At 44.6% G+C, this 20,352-nt stretch overlaps 1 protein-coding gene across 1 annotated transcript in view; it reads right to left on the reverse strand.

Moving 5' to 3' along the window:
- sh3tc1 (SH3 domain and tetratricopeptide repeats 1) overlaps positions 1 to 20,352 on the reverse strand; it is a gene marked incomplete at its 3' end in the record, with an annotated part of 49,533 nt that overhangs the window by 13,813 nt on the left and 15,368 nt on the right. Inside the window, exons 4-18 of the mRNA XM_079491366.1 lie at positions 18,294 to 18,399; positions 17,500 to 17,646; positions 15,370 to 15,568; positions 13,471 to 13,547; positions 11,810 to 12,005; positions 10,406 to 10,536; positions 8,634 to 8,675; positions 7,974 to 8,344; positions 7,140 to 7,472; positions 6,274 to 6,438; positions 4,878 to 5,089; positions 3,838 to 4,051; positions 3,178 to 3,394; positions 1,915 to 2,055; positions 1,049 to 1,276 (exon numbers count right to left, since the gene is read on the reverse strand). Of these exons, the coding sequence (XP_079347492.1) occupies positions 1,049 to 1,276; positions 1,915 to 2,055; positions 3,178 to 3,394; positions 3,838 to 4,051; positions 4,878 to 5,089; positions 6,274 to 6,438; positions 7,140 to 7,472; positions 7,974 to 8,344; positions 8,634 to 8,675; positions 10,406 to 10,536; positions 11,810 to 12,005; positions 13,471 to 13,547; positions 15,370 to 15,568; positions 17,500 to 17,646; positions 18,294 to 18,399 (2,779 nt within the window). The remainder of the gene's footprint in view (positions 1 to 1,048; positions 1,277 to 1,914; positions 2,056 to 3,177; positions 3,395 to 3,837; positions 4,052 to 4,877; positions 5,090 to 6,273; positions 6,439 to 7,139; positions 7,473 to 7,973; positions 8,345 to 8,633; positions 8,676 to 10,405; positions 10,537 to 11,809; positions 12,006 to 13,470; positions 13,548 to 15,369; positions 15,569 to 17,499; positions 17,647 to 18,293; positions 18,400 to 20,352) is intronic.

Here is a 20,352-nt window from a genome sequence, read left to right on the forward strand (position 1 = left end):
TTAGGTTTAGGTTTATTTATTTAGCACATAGTATAAAAAATAGACAATACATATCGAAGAACAAAAATACAATGCAAGGAAAGGAAGAAGGCTTATTTGGAATCCTTTCCTGTATGGAAGAGGTCATTGATTAAACAGATTAAAGGTTCATTAAGAACTTCATTATGAAGTCTACAAGTTTGGCAAAGGGGGGCAGCTGTGCAATAAAGAAATAAAAACACAGACTGCACAAAAAGGGGAAATAAACAATACAACAACAAACACACAAAAGAAAATATGACACATCAAAGTAAATCATGTAATCTACAGAGGAAAAAATAAGATATTTCTTTAGATTCTTGAATATTGGCAAGGATAATGAGGATTTAAGTGAAGCATCTAGGTAATTCCATAGATGAGGGCCTCTAAAAAAAACGTATGGAATACTTTCGTTACCGTAAGCAAGCAAGCAAGGAAATACTAATAATAATCGGGATAATTGACAGTGAGTGGTGGTCATTATGGAGAACATTACCGACGATTACTGATGATTAGGCACTGACGCACCGTCAATTATCGCTTACTTCGGGACGTCCCGTCATGTCCCTCACGCGAGGACTAAGAACTTCTGCATTTCTGACACCAATTTGTGCACCGAGTTGGAATCAAAACCTGCTCCTGAAACCGAGACTCTCAGGCCTCATTCACACGTACCAAACACCAATCAAGCAAATGTTTGGTCGTTTTTTTGTTTTTTTTGGGCCACCACAATGCTTTTCCAATTGGAGTCACATGGTTTGATCAAACATTTGTGTTTGATTGCTGATTGCTGGTGGTGTTCTGCCCCTGCCCCCTCATCAAACAAATGTTTGATCAAACCATGTGACTCCCATTGGAAAAGCATTGTGGACCAAACATTTGCTTGATTGGTGTTTGGTACGTGTGAATGAGGCCTTAACCCGCATAAAACAGAGAACATGAAGGGGAAATCATTGTGGTGTGTGTGTGTGTGTGTGTGCGTGTGTGCGTGCATGCGTGCGTGCGTGCGTGCGCGCCTCTCTCTACTCACAGACAGCATGGTCCGCGTACACAGAGAGCAGCAGCGCCCACTCCAGGCAGCCTTTGGCATTGTGCGGGTTCCCCTGGTCCACGTAGTGCTGTCCCAGCTCCAGTAACACCGTGATGAAGTTCTCCTCATGGTGGTTCTCCTCTCTGTCCAGCTCAGAGAAGATCTCCACGGCACCGAGGAGATGAGTCTCCGCCAGGCGTTTAGCGCCGGCCTTCAGGCACAGCATGCCTGCAGAAACACAGGAGGGAGACTGACTAAAGTGGGCGTTGAGACCTCAAATGTGTCTATTTGTTATTTTGCATAAGACAGGTCCCGTGGGACACATCCATCGACAGACAAAAAGGAATAACGTACTGGAGTAAATGCCTTATTAATTAAGTGACTAACGTTGATTAAGTGACTCGTTTTGTCGTTTTGATACCAGAGTCTTGACTCTGGCATAACACAGCGGCAGTGACTCAGGCTGCTTGGGAAACGTAAGGTTCCCAGTTCGATCCCAGGCTCCGCTGAGATAGTGTCAAAGTGTCCTTTTGCAAGACACTGAACCCTCTGACTGCTCCTGATGAGTAGTTACTCACTAGTGTGAATTCATTCATTCATTCATTCATTCATTCATTCATTCAAACTATATTTATTCTCGAAAGATATTGACGTTGCACTCATTTGCAATGTCGTCGAGATGCATCACAGTACAATTTCATTTTCACATCAACATTGGGAATGGCTGAATGTAATTCACATTGGAAAGTTCTTTGGAGAAAGGCCCTATATAAATGTACCATTTACAGTGTTTTATTGATTAATGTAATGCGATATTATGATGTTATGTATAATATAAAGAGTATAAACATGTAAGGGTTTTTCACCTAGATTAGCCAGAGCTACAGCCCAGTTGTGTCGGTCCTCAAACTCCTCGCAGATGTCGATGGCAGACTGGTAGCTCTCTGCTGCCCTCCGCAGGTCACCCATGCGCCGCAGGGCCACGCCACGCATGTTGAGCACCACACCTAAACAACACAGCCAAAACAAAGTGTATTTTATTTCAGTGGCGCCAGATCGGCCTGAAACACTTCATTCTTATTATTTACAATTTACAATTTAGGCGTTTAGCAGACGCTCTTAATCCAGAGCGATTTACAGTAAGCAAGAACAACACATGGTAATACAACAAATACATATAAATATGTCATCAAGAATCATAAGCAAGAACCTAATATCTGTCTAACAGTACAATATCTGTAGAGTGAAGGTATGAAGGTATGAAGGTACATTATGGAGTGTCTACCTAAAATCCTATCTAAATTACATAAATTGAGCCTTTGCATACGCCTGTAAGGTCGTCGAGGCTAGGGCAAGTGCTACGGCAAGTGCTGCACGCTAAGATGGAGTCTGAAGAGGTGAGAGGTTCTTAGACGTGGACCGGACTATTTGTCAAACAATGAGGCTAAAAAGGCCATCTTCACCTTTCTTTCTCTCCCCTTTGGAATAAAAGAAAACAACATTAAAGGCGTAGTGAAACGGAAATGGTGGACATTTTATTTTGAAGTTTCAGACGGTTTCAAGTTGAAACACCGCTTTGAAGTTTCTGAACCAATCAGAGCGTCGCATCCCTTCAGGCGATGGGACGGTAGCTAGGGACGGTAGCTATGCTACGCAGGACAGCATGGAGTGCGTTTGTCAGATGGTTGGCCAGCTGTACCAGTTTACTGTTATGTGGCTTATTTCTACCCTATAATGTTTTAAGATACATATTTTAGCGTGATGATTAAGTTGAAACTGAGTAATACACTTTCTGGATGTTATCTTGAATGGGAATACAAACGGAGGATTTCTGTAATCATTAGCAGCTGTGCTGAACGGATGCGCACATATGGGGAATTAAACAGGTGAGCTTCATTTTTATTGGCTTTTATCGATGTGGGCCTCGACACGTCATCACGCAGTACGTTTTCGTTTTCAGGAAGTAATAAAAAGATTTTTATGGACTTTTGATACACAAAATACACAATTTTTTTGGCATCCATTGTTAGGTATGCTCATATGATGACCACTGATATGGTCTAAAAGTGTGAAAAACTTATTTTTCATTTCACTACACCTTTAAAAAAAAGCATTAAACGGTAACGGACCTTCCTGCGGCGTGGTGCAGTGCTCCGGCATGGCCGCCAGGATGGCGTCCAGGATCTCCACCGCCGTCTCCGGCCGGCCGTCGCAGACGTGGAGCCACGCCAGCCACACGAGGGCGCTGTTTCTTTCGGGGGCTGCCGGCACAGGGGCGAGGCTCTGAGAGGACTGGGGAGGGCTGCGGCTGACCAGCGCGTGCATGGAGCGCACGGCGTGGCCCACCTATAGCGTCGATTTGGACAAGCACATTTTGATTTTAGTTGTCATTTTAGTCAACTAAATGTCATAAGATTTGAGTCGACTAAAATGTGTTTTGGCAGGCCTTGATGGTGTCGTAATGGCAGATTTTGCCCTTGGTTGCGCTCCGAAAATAGCCGATCTACAAGCTCACAATGCGTTGCAGCGCGACGCCTTGTGAGCTTGTAGATCGGCTATTTTCAGCCCATGATCACTGTTGCTGCGTCTCTTCAACGCTATTCCCTCCCTAACATTTTAGTTTAGTTTTTAATCCATTTCCGTTGACGAAATTGTCCGTACATTTAGTCATAGTTTTACTCATCATAGCTTAGTTTTTATTTCGTATTATTATTCAGTTTTCCCCCGGGGGGGAAAAAGGTAGTCGACGAACATTTTTCGCCATAGTTTTAGTCGACCAAACGACCCACCATGCCGTGCTTGTGGAACAGCTGTGAGAGACACAGAGTGACGGCCTGACTCAGGCCATGGTGCTGGTGGTGGTGCTGGTCCTGCCCTCCTGGTCCGTTCAGCGCCGTCGTGGTGGGCGTGGCAGGCTCCTGAGTGAAGGACAGCGCCCGGGACAAGTACGGCGCTACCTGAGCCGGAATGGAGGAGCCGTCCTTCTTGGTCCTGAAGATGGGGCTGTCGCCATAGTGACATTTTTCATTGGTTTGGTCTATGGTTAGTTAACCCATTTTGAGATCAGATTCTAAAAATGTCTTCTACATCCTGACAGTTTTCTGAAAAAGCTATGTTTCTATGTCAGTCGTTCTTCGATTTTTCAAAAATAGCAGATCTACAAGCTCATAGCGCGCCACAGAGTGGCGTGCTATGAGCTTGTAGATCTGCTATTTTTCAATAGCTAAAGCATTACATAATGCTAACACAAAGGGGTTCCCGCCCAAAATGGGTTAATAATTGATGGTTGTTTTTGATTCATTGATTAAAAATTACATTTCTTAATTACTTCTATTTTTGAATATGTATATTTGTATGTGCCTTTTATTTCAATGTATCTTTGTTAATGGTACAAGATACCAGGGGTTGTGGCTCTTTCAGAGCGGGAACTCTGGGGGGAGGGAGGGGTAAAAACTTTCAACAATTTTTGTATGCTATTTTTGACTCATAATGTGACTTGAAAAATTAATAAAGAAACTTTGATAAAAAGAAATTACATTTCTGTTTGCCTAAGCTTTGTAACCAAACACAAGTAGTCAAAAAAAGACAATCTACAACTTGTAGTGCATGTGAATGGGGGGGTTGGAAAATGTATGATCATTTTTCAACATTTTTGTTGCGCCGACAACCATATGCAGACAACCATGTGGACACATTCATTCTACATAATGTGAAACTTGGGCCAAGCGAATCGGATGCTATACGGTTGTGACACCCATGCACTCAAGTCACCATCCGTCCAAAAGCCAATTTTAGTATAATAAAGACCCAAAACGGGCCTGAGTCCTACCCGTAGAAGTCTGCGGTGTTCTGCAGGACCAGAGCCAGGGCGCTGAGGCAGTCGCTCAGCCTGGCCGAGGGGTGCATGGAGGCCTGTCTGCTGGAGCTGAAGCTGAGCTGGGGCAGGCCCAGCTCCCGGTACAGTCTGCCCAGGAGCAGGTACCCGTGGCTGGGGGAGACACTCGCACCTCCGGGGCCCGCCGCCTCCTCCGTGGAATGAGGCTGTCGCCATGACACTTACATTTAAGTTGACCATTAATTGTCACACTAATAATTTGCGATTAACGATTTAACCCTGTAACACCCAGCGTTGCAATACTACAACATATTTTAATTCATTCATTCATTAAAACATTTGTATTAATGTTCTTTTTTCACCTAAACGTCATCATTGATGTTAATTGCAATGCAATTGGTCATGATATTTGCATATAAATACCCCCCACAGAGGCTGAAATTCACACAAATTAAAAATCTCTGGACTCAATGTTTAACCTATGACCTTTAACCCTAATAAAAGTAAGTAAAATAATTGTAATATATGTTTTTTTGTGATCATTAGAATGTCTAGAACATGTTTTATTCATTATTGTGAAAGATATCCCCCAAATGTAAATTATTAATGTATTATTATTATTTTAACAATTATTATAAATGTGCATAAAATTTGCAAAAAAAAAGATATATATATTTTTTTACATGATTTCCTCTGATAAGTCCTAGTAGTAAAAAGTAGTAGTATGGTTGAAATCGTTTTTTTTGCAAGTAGAAATTAATCCGGGGTTTTACAGGGTTAATCGCGTTTCTTAACGCGCTTAAAGGACCACTAAACCACTTTTCAATCTATCTTCATATAATAGGTCCTCACTAATAATCATGATAAAATGGCACAATTTCTTTCTACTCAGTCTGTGTCTCATAGGAGGGCTGTGGGCAGTTTACAAACCCGTCCACCAGTGACATCATCAATGGGGAATCCAAGCTAATAGAAACTGCAGGCTTTCTAGTCCTGAAAAGTTGCAATGCGAAAAAGGAAGCCATCGTTCTCACGATGATAAAAATCTAAACATTTTAGTAAAAACATATTGTTTAAAAGAAATATGCCTAACGATGATGTCACTGGTGGACGGGTTTCCGAACTGCCCACAGCCCTCCTATGAGACACAGACTGAGTAGAAAAGAATGGTGGTATTTTATCATGATTATTAGTGAGGACCTATTATATGAAGATGGGTTGAAAAGTTGTGAAGTGGTCCTTTAAAATGTGTCACTTGCGTGCCACGTTGTAAGCTTGTAAATTGTACGAAAAATGTACGAACATTTTTCAACATCGGACACGATTTATGACAAAATAACCTCAAATAATTTGCGATTAGACGATGATGTAATAATCGTGACCACCGTACCGTGGAAAGAACCAGGAGTCTCTCGATAAACGGCACGGCGCCCGCTGCCTCGGCGGCGCCGCCCTCCCCCCGCCTCAGGTGAAGCTTGGCCAGTAGGTAACAGGCGCGGGCCTCGGCCATGGTGTTGTGCGACAGCACGGCTTTCTTCAGGGCGTACTTCATCACCTAAAGATCATTGGAGACAAACAATTGCAACTTCAGGACAATTCAGATTTACAAGTAAGACGCGCGAACGTGGGAAGCGAACGCAGCTCGTAAATTGCAACAATAACAACAATTAGAATAAATTACGTACTTTTTTAAGGTTTTTTTTAAGTGTGTGTGTGTGTGTGTGTGTGTGTGTGTGTGTGTGTGTGTGTGTGTGTGTGTGTGTGTGTGTGTGTGTGTGTGTGTGTGTGTGTGTGTGTGATACAGCTGCGCCCTCTGGTGGCGGGCGGGTGGTGTTACAGCGTGACACACACACAGACAGACACAGACATGTTCTGCTATAGGTCTCATAGTTAGTGCTCACTGCGTTCGTAACAATGACAATTTGAACTCTTAAAAAAAGAAGGGTTCCAAGACGTTTGTGCCAACTGCAGTGGACATTTTAACTAAGAAAATGCTTAAATAGCTCCACCACATAATCCCCTCGGCCCATGATCACTGTCGCTGCGTTATGTGAATGCATTTGTGTATTTCAGGTAACTCGGTGCTCTACTGGCTGTAGAGCACCGAGTCTGTTCCTGCATACACTACTGAGACAGAGACATGGTGCATTCATAGATAGATGTTGTTTTTATTGGTGTATACCGACTGCCGGTGTGCCAAAGGCAAATTTCCATTTAATGTCAAATGGACAATAACATTTTCTTGATTTTTTTTACCTCCGAGTTCTTGGTCTCCACGCTCTCCGCGCAGTACGGGAAGCCCATGAGCAAGGCGCCGACGCGCTCCGCCAGCGCAAAGTACTTCTCGCCGTTCTTCTGCACCAGGTACACGGCGGCCAGGCCGGCGTAGACGCTGGCCAGCAGCCTCATGTCCGCGAAGCCGTCTCGCGGCACGCTCAGCGCCTCCTCCAGGTAGACCCGGGCCTGGCTGAACTTTGACCTCCCGGCGCACAGCTTGCCCAGCAGGAAGCACAGGCGGCTCTGCGACCAGTACAGCCGCTTCTTCCTCGCCGCTTCCCGCGCCCCGCCCAGGAAGGCCGCCAGCTCGTCCTACAGTGTCGCGATATTGACGGGCAAAATTTAGATTTTTAGATCATAAGATTTTAGGCGACTAAATCTACAGTTGATTTAGTCGACTAAAATTTATTTTGATGGCATCGTAATGGCCGATTTTACTGAAAATGCTGAAAATAGCCGATCTACAAGCTCACAACGCGTCGGGTTGTGAGCTTGTACATCTGCTATTTTCAGAGTGCAACACCTGAGCGCAACCACACATAAAATGATCTCTTCCCTCCCTAACGGCCAAGCTACACCAGGCTTTTCCGCGCGTGCGTTTTTTAAAATAGGACTGGACCTAAATTCAACACACGCGTTTAGAGTAAACGCGTGCGTTTTGTGCGCGAAAACCCTGGTGTAGCCCGGCCGTAAGATGTTAGTATAGTTTTTACATTTGTTGACGAAATTGTCAGTATATTTAGTCATAGTTTTAGTCACCAATCATTATGTCAATTATGTTATTTAGTTTTCGTCAGTGGAAATCAACGCTACCTCATCCGCTTGGCCGACGAAGGCGGAGGAGGCGAGGAGTTCCGGGGTCAGCCCGTAGAGGGCGCCGAACTCCGGCTTGCAGTCGGAGCCGTCGAGGAAGGCGAGCAGCGGAGCGAAGTGTTCCGCGTTGTTGTTGTCGCCTCCTTCCACCACCGGGTGGACGGTGAAACGCGGAGCCGGAGCCGGAGCCGGAGCCGGAGCCGGAGCGGCAGCCTCCGGGACTTCCGGGTCTTCTCCTCCTCCCCGGGTCGGATCTGTCTTGGCTGTGGTGCAAGAAGAGGGCGGATCTTTGCCTTGGTTGAGAATCCGCAGGATATTCCTCTGGAGGTCGGCCGGCGGCTCAGCGTCGACTTGGCCCGGAGAAGAGCCGTCTGCAAATGGTTAGCGAGAGGATTAATGTGTGGTGAAACAGCCGTAGAGACTGCATGCCTGGAGATGAAGAATCAATATGAATTCAGCATGTCAAAATCAAGGCCAGATTCTGCGAGAGAAATGAGCAACCAGGTGTATGAAAACAAGCCCAAAAGAAGCGACTAACACATGAGCACTTTAAACCTATATAGTAAATTTGACGTGATGCGACGTGAGCTCCTAGATCTGCTATTTTCAAAATATATATTTGAAAAAAAGTGGCACATTTTAAATATGGAAAAAACCTACTTTGTGCTGCTTTCTTGTCGGGATCCTGTTGATTACTTGGATCTGAGAACAAAACGATGAAAAGGAAAAACTGAAAATAAATCCAACCATCCATGAAAACACATTAAATCAATCACAGAGGAGTGCAAATGAGTCGTAAATGAAAACAAGCTGAACATTCAAGCCTCCTCATCAACATGGTGCTGCTGCAACAAAACGGCAATGTGTTTGTGATAATCGCTGAAACCCATAGGGGTTCAAATCCAGTCTAGTTTATATGCTGTTGAAATCAGCCCCACATTAGCTCCCAGTGTGTCTTTTTAACTTGAAATCTGACTACAGCAACGGTATTTTGCAAACGGCATGATTTGTGACACTGCGTGATTTGTGAGTTGGGAAAAAGTTAAATATGCGCTGACAATCGCATTCTTACACTCGTGACGTCAAACGGGTGACGGCTGAGGACAGGATTTTATTATATATATGCCATGATACAGCACTATATTTGACGTTTCGGGGGTACCTGCAAAACGTTGCATGCTGATAGCGGACATGATAATTTACGATTCTGTCCTTATGGGCACGCAACTTGAACGGCACTGAGTTATTTATTGTAAGGGGAATTTTAGAATGCCAACTACAGTGCCAAATATATGCATTATTGTGTATTTATCTTCCTTCCATTAAGTCTCTTTGCTCACCAATGTGCTCAGTCTAATTCATGCAGCTGTCAATCTAACAGCTGACTTGACTCCTCCATGCTGTCAGCAAAGGTATACTTATTTGTGTGTCACCCTTATCTTTAGCGCAGATCCTTATATGAACATTTTGTATAGCATCTCTGTTAAGACAAGACTATAAGGACTGTCTGAGAATAGGGTTGAGGAGGCTTGTGCCCGGAGGGGCTGCTGGAACAGGCACGGAGGCCTGTTCCTCACTCTCTGTATATTGTTTCTCTGCTGAATCTTCTTAATAAATTCTCAATACTTCACCCTGAAGAACTTTGTCATTCCTTCATCTTTGGACGATTATTTAATCGACAACATTATCTCTGTCCGTGGTTCCCAAAGTGGGACCCCGGGGACCCCTAGGGGTACTTGAGGGAGTTCCAGGGGGTACCATAGCTCAATTAGAGATAGTTAGGAACCAAATGGACCCTTATGGGTCTGTAACTCTGAGAGTGTACACATTTGGTTCCATTTGTACACTCTCAGAGTTAAATTAACAGTGGTTTTACAATATAAGTTGGGGTACCAGAGGTAGAAATGCCATTAAATCGGGGGGTCCGTAGCCTAATGCGTGTGAAAATCACTGCTAGAGCCGTAAAAATCTTCCCTTAAAGGAGCATTCAGTGATTTGGAAAAAAAACACGGTCCACCCGGTAACAAGATGTGCACATGCACACGCTCTACAGTGGGGGAAGTACAACAGACCAACAGCACGTGCACCAATGCCCTCCCCACTCGATCATGATTGGAGGAAGGCCCCTCTCATCCTGATTGGATGAAGGCTTTGCCACCCAAAGCCCAAACCGAAACTAGGGTTTTTTGACTCCAGGGGCTCACTGGGGACAGGGAGGAACTCCTTATATGGTCAGCACACTTTATAGTAGGGAGGATTATCCGAAAAAAAAGGAAAAAAAAGTGATATTTGAATTAAGTGAAATCACTGAATATACCTTTAATGGGATCACTGGCACATGTTTTCAAATGCATGCAATCTAATACATGTTGATTTGGGGGTCCTTGACATGAAAAGGTTTGGGAACCACTGATCAATGTCATCTGTGTTACCCAGCTTGTAGATGTAGCCGACGTCAATCTGAGCCGTCTTCTTCAACAGGTCCACGGTCTCCTCGATGACCTGCTCCTCTCTCAGTCTGAAGAACTCCCTCTCCTCTTCGTCCAGGAAGATGTCTGCCGATCTGAAACGGAGACAGATTGTTCAGAGTACTGAAGAACTCCCTCTCTCTTCTTCGTCCGGGAAGATGTCTGCCAATCTGAAACGGGGGAAGATTGGACGGTCTCTGCTACTTTTCTGTCTACAAGTAAGACGCGCGAACGCGGGAAGCGAACGCAGCTCGTAAATTGCAATAACAGTTAGAATAAATTACCTACTTTTTTAAGGTTTTTTTATTATTATTATTATTTTTTTAGTTAAGTTAAGTTTTTTTTTAAGATCTTTTTTTAGTGTGTTGTATTTGTATGTGTGCGTGCGTGTGTGTTTTTTCTTTACGTTTTTTTTGTACGTTTTTTTCTTTTTAAGTTAAGTTTTTGTGTGTGTGTTTTTTGTGTGTGATACAGCTGCGCCCTCTGGCGGCGGGCGGGTGGTCTTACAACGTGACACACACACACAGACAGACAGACAGACAGACACACAGACATGTTCTGCTAGGTCTCATAGTTAGTGCTCACTGCGTTCGCAACCATTTGTGTCCTCCATGCACAAGGCACATTGTTGTTACGATGACAATAATAATACACATTATTCTTACACGGCTTGGTTTAATGCTTGATTCTGATCGCTGAATTCACCGTTGTGTTATTTCTGGATTAATGGCCGATGAACTCAATTAAGAGACCGCTGTCTAATCAAAGGCTCAGAGCACCTGGCTGCACTGCTTGATGTTGTGTCGTATCCATCACGGCAGCCATGTACACACACATCACGCACAATGCATTTACAGCTAAACGTTGCTCACAAACGAGAAGCGAGAAATAGATGATGCCGTAACCGAAAACCGATTCTATTTGATCAACACTTCCTTGTTTTCTGAGGAGACCGTGTCCACCCAAGACGGATTTATACTTTCATTACCGTAAGCAAGCAAATACTTATAGTTTTGTTGTTACTTTTGTTGTCAATTTATGAATTAATTTATTAAGTAGCCGTACAATAAGCTGTATAATTGACGGCCAGCCGGTCATTGTTGAGAAATAAAACCCTTCAGGGTGATTATGGCACCTCCGCGAAATTATCCCTGACTTATCTAATGGCTAGCCTCACAATATTGAGTATAATTACTTAACACCTGGCAGTTAATGTGTTAACGAATCTAGCTGGGGTCCCCGGACCGCACTTTGAGAACCATTGAAATAAAAGCTTCTAATTGGACCAGTAAACAGAGGCGCTTACGCTCCACTTACTTTATGAACCACTGAAATAAAAAGCTTCTAATTGGACTACGCTTCACTTACTCACAGATGTCATTGGACGGTTTGACCAGGCCGGTCCTGACCAGCCCCACCTCCCCCGTCGCCTCCAGCCTCCCCACGAACCAATCAAAGCAGGACACCAGCAGTCCCACGATGATTATGTCATCGCCGGACGCCACAGTGAGCTCGTCGGGTCCCTCGGCGTCGTAATCTGCAGAGGCCACACATCTGCCTCTGGCTGAGAGATTACATTACATTATAGGAGATTAGTTTAGATTAGATTATATTTATAATTATACCATTATAGGCCTAGCATCCATAGGCCTCTCCTTGTAGAAACGGCGTACATGATAATCCGCGGTACACGTGCACGCGCACAGGGTTATTAGTCTTTATTTATTCAGAATGGCATAAAATGCCATGTTTATAGCCTATTAACCCATTCAGGCCTGACCTCGAAATTAAAAGAAATCTTCTAAATCCTCCAGTTTTCTGAAATGAATATGTTCACGAGCTTGAAGATCTGCTATTTTTCAATAGCTAAATTATAACATAATGTTTAAAACACCAAAAGGGGTTCCCGCCCAAAATGGGTTAAAACGTTAATCCAAGCCACACTGATCATCATGGCTGCTCTGGGGGTGATGGTCTGTCCCTTCCCTATCCTTACACTACAGAAACAACACTACATCACTTCCGGCGTGTGCGGAAGTGACGCGTGATTATGAATCCCACCAACGTTCTAGGGTAGACCCGCCTCACCATGTGTCTGATTGGCTCCCCGGGAAGGCATCGTTTTACTGAGGTTAGGCCGTTCGGGTTAGGTTTAGGGGGGTGCATACTTAGTTTAGACTAGTCATTGTTTAGACATGAGTTAAGGTTAGGTTTAGGTGTGCTGCCCCGTGGGGGCTTAGGTTTAGGGTGAGGGTTTGAGATAGGTTGTAGTTGTATGACTAATGACTGGTCGCAAAAACGAGAACTGTCAATCACAACGACTACTGGCCAATCACAGCAGGGCTTTCCTAGAACTGCGGTGGGATAAATAATAACGCGGAAGTGACCCGTCTTCTATGCTTATTTTGCGGATTTTGCTGGCACTGGCGCCACCCTCTGGTCTGGAGGGATGGGCAGTATTGTGTTAAATTAGGCTATATTATATTATATTAGTCTCGATTAGATTAGATTAGTTCAACCCAGTAAAACCGGTAAAGCATCATCATTTTAGCGTTGGCTGTTCAAAGAATAGCAGATCTACAAGCTCACAGCGTGTCACTTCATGCCGGGCTGCGAGCATGTACATCTGCTATTTTTGAAAAACGTCAGGTCTTAATGGGTTAAATTAAATTAGATTACATTCAGAATCAGAATGTATTGTCACCGTCACAGTAAAGTAAAAGAGTGGGTGAAATTAGTTTTTGTTCATAGCTCCCAAGGCAGGAAAAAAAAGGTGAAGTTTAAAGCTTTTTCCACAAATTGTACAAATAAAGGACTTTCCCATGTGCTTTCCCACATTAGATGTGGAAAACATTTGCTTCAAAACTGGGCAACTACAAGGATTTTCTTTTTCTTTTTTTGTGCACAAAAAAAAGAACATGAACATCCTAATGGTTTGGTTCCATCACGTTTTTCTTAATGTTCTCAGATAATATGTATATCCAAACATAAACAATGTGGAGGTCATTTGGCTCTTAAGTGCTACTCACCGAATTGGAGAGCAAACTCACAGGCCGGCTTGCCTCCACCAACCAGAATGTTTTCTGGACAGGACTTCAAGAACCACCTGTGGGCAGACATAGCATATCCACCATATCCTATCATTCAATAACTCCATACTCAAGTTAACACATTGTGTGCCCACGCAACACTTTCAAAATAGTAACCCAGGGTGCCCACTTTTTACATTCATTTTTTTGACATAATTTTTTTTTATAAAAAACTTCTTGGGCCCCACATACGGGTAATTCCCAGGACGTCTGTGGACGTCTTGGGCACACAATTAACCACTTTCTTTTTTTGTATTAATTTTTATCCCACGATTTTGCAACCCATTTTTCACCCAGTGTCGATTATCTAATGTAATCCTGGGCGCTACACTTCCTCTGCCAACCTGGGGGGGGGGGAACAGCGGACTGATCCCATGCTTCCTTCTATGCATGAGTAGTCCAAGCTGCTTCTTTTCACCTGACAGGGGGGAGCAGTTAACCTGAAGTCATTACAGGCAAATATTTTCGAAGAGAAGACTTCCGCACACTCGACTCATTAACAGCAGGTGTGTAGGCGACAAAGCAGCAAACGTGGAGGAGGAGGGAGACCACTTGCTGGTTCAAGAGCTTTTTTTTTTAATGGCAAAGTGCAACGTTTCGGTCTTTCGACCTTCTTCAGGCAAATATTTTCCAAAATGTTCAAAGACTTTCAAATTCTGTGTGGATGTACTCATGCCATGAGACTCATGAGTCATCATGACACAAACGGAAGTTGTGTATAATGAACTTAACCGTAAACCCAATCTTGTCCTAATTGTATAAGCCAAACTCCCCAAATCTTTTTTTATAACCATAAGACTACTATTTCTCTTGTGAGGATCTGGAAAGTTGTCCTCACTTTTATCCCTCACAAGCGTAATAATTCAAGTACACGCACACACACACACACACAGACACACACACACACACACACACACACACACACACACACACACACACACACACACACACACTAAGGCTGTCCCCAAACATTCAAGGTTCGAATGTTCGCTCGTTAGGGTTGGCACTCGAATCTTAATTAATGGGCTTGAACCATTCGTTTTATTTATTTTTATTTTTTTATTAAATAAAAAATATTATTATTTTTTCCCTTTTTTTATTAACTCGAAAATATATCTCGGCGAGAATGCGATATGAGCATGTAAAAAAAAAAGTAAGTTTCTAGTGCATTCCTGTCAGAAGTTAAGATTTTTTTAAAGAAATATCTCCTAGTTCTGCTGTCCCATCTCCAGTGCTTGTAATTTGGTGATTGACCTGCAGCTGAGGTGAATTGAATGGAATGTCTGACGCGTCTCTCTCACACACACACACACACACCAGCATGATCGCTGACAGGGGCCATGATATATTAGCATATGCTCTCTAGCATCACATCACAAAAAGTAGGGAACTCTGATCATTGTTAAGCAAAACGGTCACGGAGGATCTGCTTTTGCCCTGTGCCCACTTCACTTCAATGCGCCTCCCAGAATACACAGGTGGAACAAATAACGAGCAATATACGCTGTTTTAGCTGCCTGCCAGCAAGCTCACGTGAGCTTGCAGATCAGCTGTTTTGTTTACGCGGAGCCACTTGACGGTGTTTGTGTGTGTGTGTGTGTGTGTGTGTGTGTGTGTGTGTGTGTGTGTGTGTGTTGGGAGAGACGAGAGAGATTGATAAAGAGCAGGGGAGACGCGCTGCGCTCGGATATCTCAAAGGTTATTTTTTAAATTAATTGGAAACAAATGGTCCGGATGTTCGCTCGGGAATTCCTGCCGAAGTTCGAGTCCAAAAAAAAGGGCTAAGGTACAGCCTTAACACACACACACACACACAGTATTGATATGATAGTGACCCACTGATAGAAGGGAACGACGGGCTCCAGCGTAGGGTTGGGTTTGGTTCCTCGGGCTCCATCGCCCAGGCAGTGCACGGTCCACCCGGAGCCCAGGAAGGGAGGCTCGAACTGGGCTATGTCTCCCTGCTCCAGGTACAGGTCCCCTCCGAAGGTGGAGCTGTCGAACATCTGGTTGGCGGTGCAGCTGGCGAACAGCGAGCCTGTTGGACAGAAATAAAAGAGTGCATTGCTATTTGTGACGATCTTTGATTGATGCGTTGTTGTGAGCCTGTCAATCTATTTTCTGCCATCTACAATTTCCAATTGAGGCATTTAGCAGACACTCCTGAGACCTGAGATCAGATTCTAAAAATGTCTTCTACATCCTGACAGTTTTCTGAAAAAGCTATGTTTCTATGTCAGTCGTTCTTCGATTTTTCAAAAATAGCAGACCTACAAGCTCATAGCGCGCCACCGAGTGGCGCGCTATGAGCTTGTAGATCTGCTATTTTTCAATAGCTAAAGCATATCATAATGCTAACGCCAAAAGGGGTTCCCGCCCAAAATGGATTAAGCAGGGTAAACACAAGGGAATGGATACATCGAATTACATAATGAGTAATCTAGGATCATAGGTAAACCAATAACCTAGCATCAGTCTAAAAACAGCATAATACAATTACAAATAAATAATCTGTACATTGAAACTATACACACTATAGGATGCCAGGTAAATGTATCTGGGATCTGTCTACTGTACAATACATGCTATCTAAATTACATTTTTAACTTTTGAATAAGCCTGCGAGGTCGTCAAGGCTAGATGGTACGACAACTGCTACGGGCTAAGGTGGAGTCTGAAGAGGTGAGTCTTCAGACTACGAATATTGGAAGTGAGTGGAGTTCTATAACTGCAATGGGGGAGTTGTCCCGGATGTTTTAGGGAAGGTAGAAGAGTCTGGGATGTGTGGAGCGTTCTCTCTGATGTTTTAGGGAAGGTAGAAGAGTCTGGGACATGTGGAGCGTTGCCCAGGTTGTTTTAGGGAAGGTAGAAGAGTCTGGGACATGTGGAGCGTTGCCCAGGTTGTTTTAGGGAAGGTAGAAGAGTCTGGGACATGTGGAGCGTTGCCCAGGTTGTTTTAGGGAAGGTAGAAGAGTCTGGGACATGTGGAGCGTTGCCCAGGTTGTTTTAGGGAAGGTAGAAGGGTCTGGGACATGTGGAGCGCTGCCCGGGTTGTTTTAGGGAAGGTATAAGAGTCTGGTACATGTGGAGCGTTGCCCAGGTTGTTTTAGGGAAGGTATAAGAGTCTGGGACGCGTGGAGCATTCTCCAGGATGTTTTGGGGAAGGTTTCCCCACAATATGGAGGGTTACAGTGGTTAAGCATGCAGTTCGGTTGTGGTAGGAGGCCTTGGCACATGTTGACCTACTGTCCTGCATGAGGAGGCCTTGGTACATGTTGACCTACCATCCTGCATGAGGAGGCCTTGGCACATGTTGACCTACTGTCCTGCATGAGGAGGCCTTGGTACATGTTGACCTACTGTCCTGCATGAGGAGGCCTTGGTACATGTTGACCTACCGTCCTGCATGAGGAGGCCTTGGTACATGTTGACCTACCGTCCTGCATGAGGAGGCCTTGGTACATGTTGACCTATACCATCCTGCATGAGGAGGCCTTGGTACATGTTGACCTATACCATCCTGCATGAGGAGGCTCAGTGTGTTTACCTTCCTGCATCAGGAGACCTTGGTACATGTTGACCTAATCCCCCTGCATGAGGAGGCCTTGGTACATGTTGACCTACCGTCCTGCATGAGGAGGCCTTGGTACATGTTGACCTACCGTCCTGCATGAGGAGGACTTGGTACATGTTGACCTATACCATCCTGCATGAGGAGGCCTTGGTACATGTTGACCTATACCGTCCTGCATGAGGAGGCCTTGGTACATGTTGACCTATACCGTCCTGCATGAGGAGGCCTTGGTAAATGTTGACCTACTGCCCTGCATGAGGAGGCCTTGGTAAATGTTGACCTACCGCCCTGCATGAGGAGGCCTTGGTACATGTTGACCTACCGTCCTGCACCAGGAGGCCTTGGTACATGTTGACCTATATACCGTCCTGCATGAGGAGACTCAGTGTGTTTACCTTCCTGCATCAGGAGGCCCTGGTACATGAGGCTCATCGTGTCCTCCTGGATGGACACCTCCATGCCCACGGCCTTGTCCTCGTCCACACTGTCCAACCAGAACTCCTGGTCCAGCAACAGACTCTCCATGCACTGACCCACAAAACCTGCAGGGGATGGGGAGGGGGAGAGGAGAGGGGGGAGAGGAGAGGAGAGAGGAGGGGGGAGAGGAGGGGGGAGATGAGGGAGGAGAGGAGAGGAGAGGGGGGAGATGAGAGGGGAGAGGAGGGGCGAGAGGAGGGGGGAGATGAGGGAGGAGAGGGGAGAGGAGAGGAGAGGGGGGAGATGAGGGGGGAGAGGAGAGGAGAGAGGAGGGGGGAGAGGAGGGGGGAGATGAGGGAGGAGAGGAGAGAGGGGAGATGAGGGGGGAGAGGAGAGAGGGGAGAGGAGGGGCGAGAGGAGGGGGAGAGGAGAGGAGAGGAGAGGAGAGGAGAGGAGAGGAGAGGAGAGGAGAGGAGAGGAGAGGAGAGGAGAGGAGAGGAGAGGATGAGGGGGGAGAGGAGGGAAGGGGAGAGGAGAGGGGGGGAGGGGAGAGGAGAGGGGGGAGAGGAGAGAGGGGGGAGAGGAGGGGAGAGGAGATCACGGGACAAGACAAGGAAAGCAGAGATGTGATATGAATTCTATTGTCTCATTTGCATTTTTGTCAATTCCCAAAAAGTCCCATACATGCAATTTCATTAGGCCTACGACAAATACACCCATTTATTTGCACAAGAATGTAATCCAATATAAATCACACTCCATGAGTACATACCTAATGTGCAATATGTAGTGAACTTCCATATTTCTTCAAATGTTTTGAATGTTACAAACATGACGTTCTCGTCACAGTTGATGGACAGGAGGTGAGCTGACAACTCCTAGAGAGAGAGAGAGAGAGAATATTTTAACTCATTTACGCCTTTTGACGCCTCCTGGTCCAACCCCCCTCCCTGCCGAGATCGCCTTTTGACATCTATTTTAATATAAATTGATTACGGTTCACAACTGTGTTATGTACGCGCTCGTAACACTCCGGTTGCGGTGCGGGAAAAAAAACGAAGTGAAAATTCAGCGGACTTATGCTGTCAATGGGAACGCAGTTTTTAGAATCTAATATATCTAATATCTAATATATCTGATTCTTCTTTTTGGCTCAAAACAAGCTTGATTTGTAACCCGCAGCACGGGTGATTTGTAACCCACAGCACGGGTGAGTTTTAACCCACAGCACAGGTGATTTGTAACCCGCAGCACGGGTGATTTGTAACGTCAGTATGTGGAAATGTCCATACGACTTCATTGAATGGTGTTGATAACAGCTGATGATTAACATTAACCCATTTTGACCTGAGATCAGATTCTAAAAATGTCTTCTACATCCTGACAGTTTTCTGAAAAAGCTATGTTTCTATGTCAGTCGTTCTTCGATTTTTCAAAAATAGCAGAACTACAAGCTCGTAGCGCGCCACTCGGTGGCGCGCTACGAGCTTGTAGATCTGCTATTTTTCAATAGCTAAAGCATAACATAATGGGTTAAATACGGAACCATTGTGTGAAATAGAACTCCATGATAAGTGCATCTCTTGACCCTGGAGGACCACGCGGAGCGTGTTTGCTGTGCCAGTGAGGCACAAAGGTCAAAGGTCATGCATGCCCTTTTTCTTTCTTCCAGGAAATAAAACGTCTGGGTTTCCGATGCTATGCATGACCTGACTAAGATGTAATAACATGGAACTGTTGTCTTTCCTGCCTCGCACCCCTGGACTCGCTCCAGTTGCACACCTAAGTTCCGACTAGTTGCTCATTGACTGTAAAACCAGTTTTTCTAGCTTCTCCAGACAGAGTACAGTACCTGTGATCTGATCCTCTGATCTGTTTATTCACTGTTTTCAACAATGACCACACAGGCTTTAGTTTCTCTCTGTAGGCAGGGAGGAGCTGATGCAACGCGATTATTTGAGTAGTTTATTATTGAGTAGTCGATTATTTTTGACCTGAGATCAGATTCTAAAAATGTCTTCTAAATCCTGATGCTATGTTTCTATGTCAGTCCTTCTTCGATTTTTCAAAAATAGCAGACCTACAAGCTCGTAGCGCGCCACTCGGTGGCGCGCTATGAGCTTGTAGATCTGCTATTTTTCAATAGCTAAAGCATAACATAATGCTAACACCAAAAGGGGCTCCCGCCCAAAATGGGTTAAAAACATAAATATCACACAAATATGTCACACAAAAACATCATAAGTAGTAGCAGATCCACAAGCTCGAAACGTGGCATGAAGCGATGCGCTGCGAGCTTGTAGATCTGCTGCTTTTGATGCTCTTGAACTTGAATCCTGAAAAGTAACAGTTTTGGATTGATTGATTGATTCATTGAAATATTTATTAACAGTTTGCAGAATTACAGTACATTTCGAGCACAAACTCAATACAAAGGCTGTTAACTGTGAGTGGACGACCCAATTAAGCATTACACTTGTTTACAACAGGGTCCACCATGTTCAATTCATCAAAACATTTAGAGACGTACAAATAGACACTTCTATATAGACAAAGAACAGAACAGGAATTCATCATAATGGAGGTAAAAAGGGAAAAGAAACATATACAGTGAGGGAAAAAAAGGGGGGACCCATGAGGACAGACAGAGACGACATACAGTAAGCAATAATACCCTTGTTGAAACATCCTTTACTCTGATTACAGTATGGGAATGATTACTTTACTGCCCACAGTAGCAATTAGACCCCACTGTAGCCATAACAGCAGCAGAGAATGCCCTCCGTTATACACGTATTACTGTTATGATAAAACAAAAAACATACACACTA

Source organism: Electrona antarctica, assembly GCF_951216825.1.
Source record: "Electrona antarctica genome assembly, chromosome: 21".
Classification (NCBI taxonomy): Eukaryota; Metazoa; Chordata; class Actinopteri; order Myctophiformes; family Myctophidae; genus Electrona; species Electrona antarctica.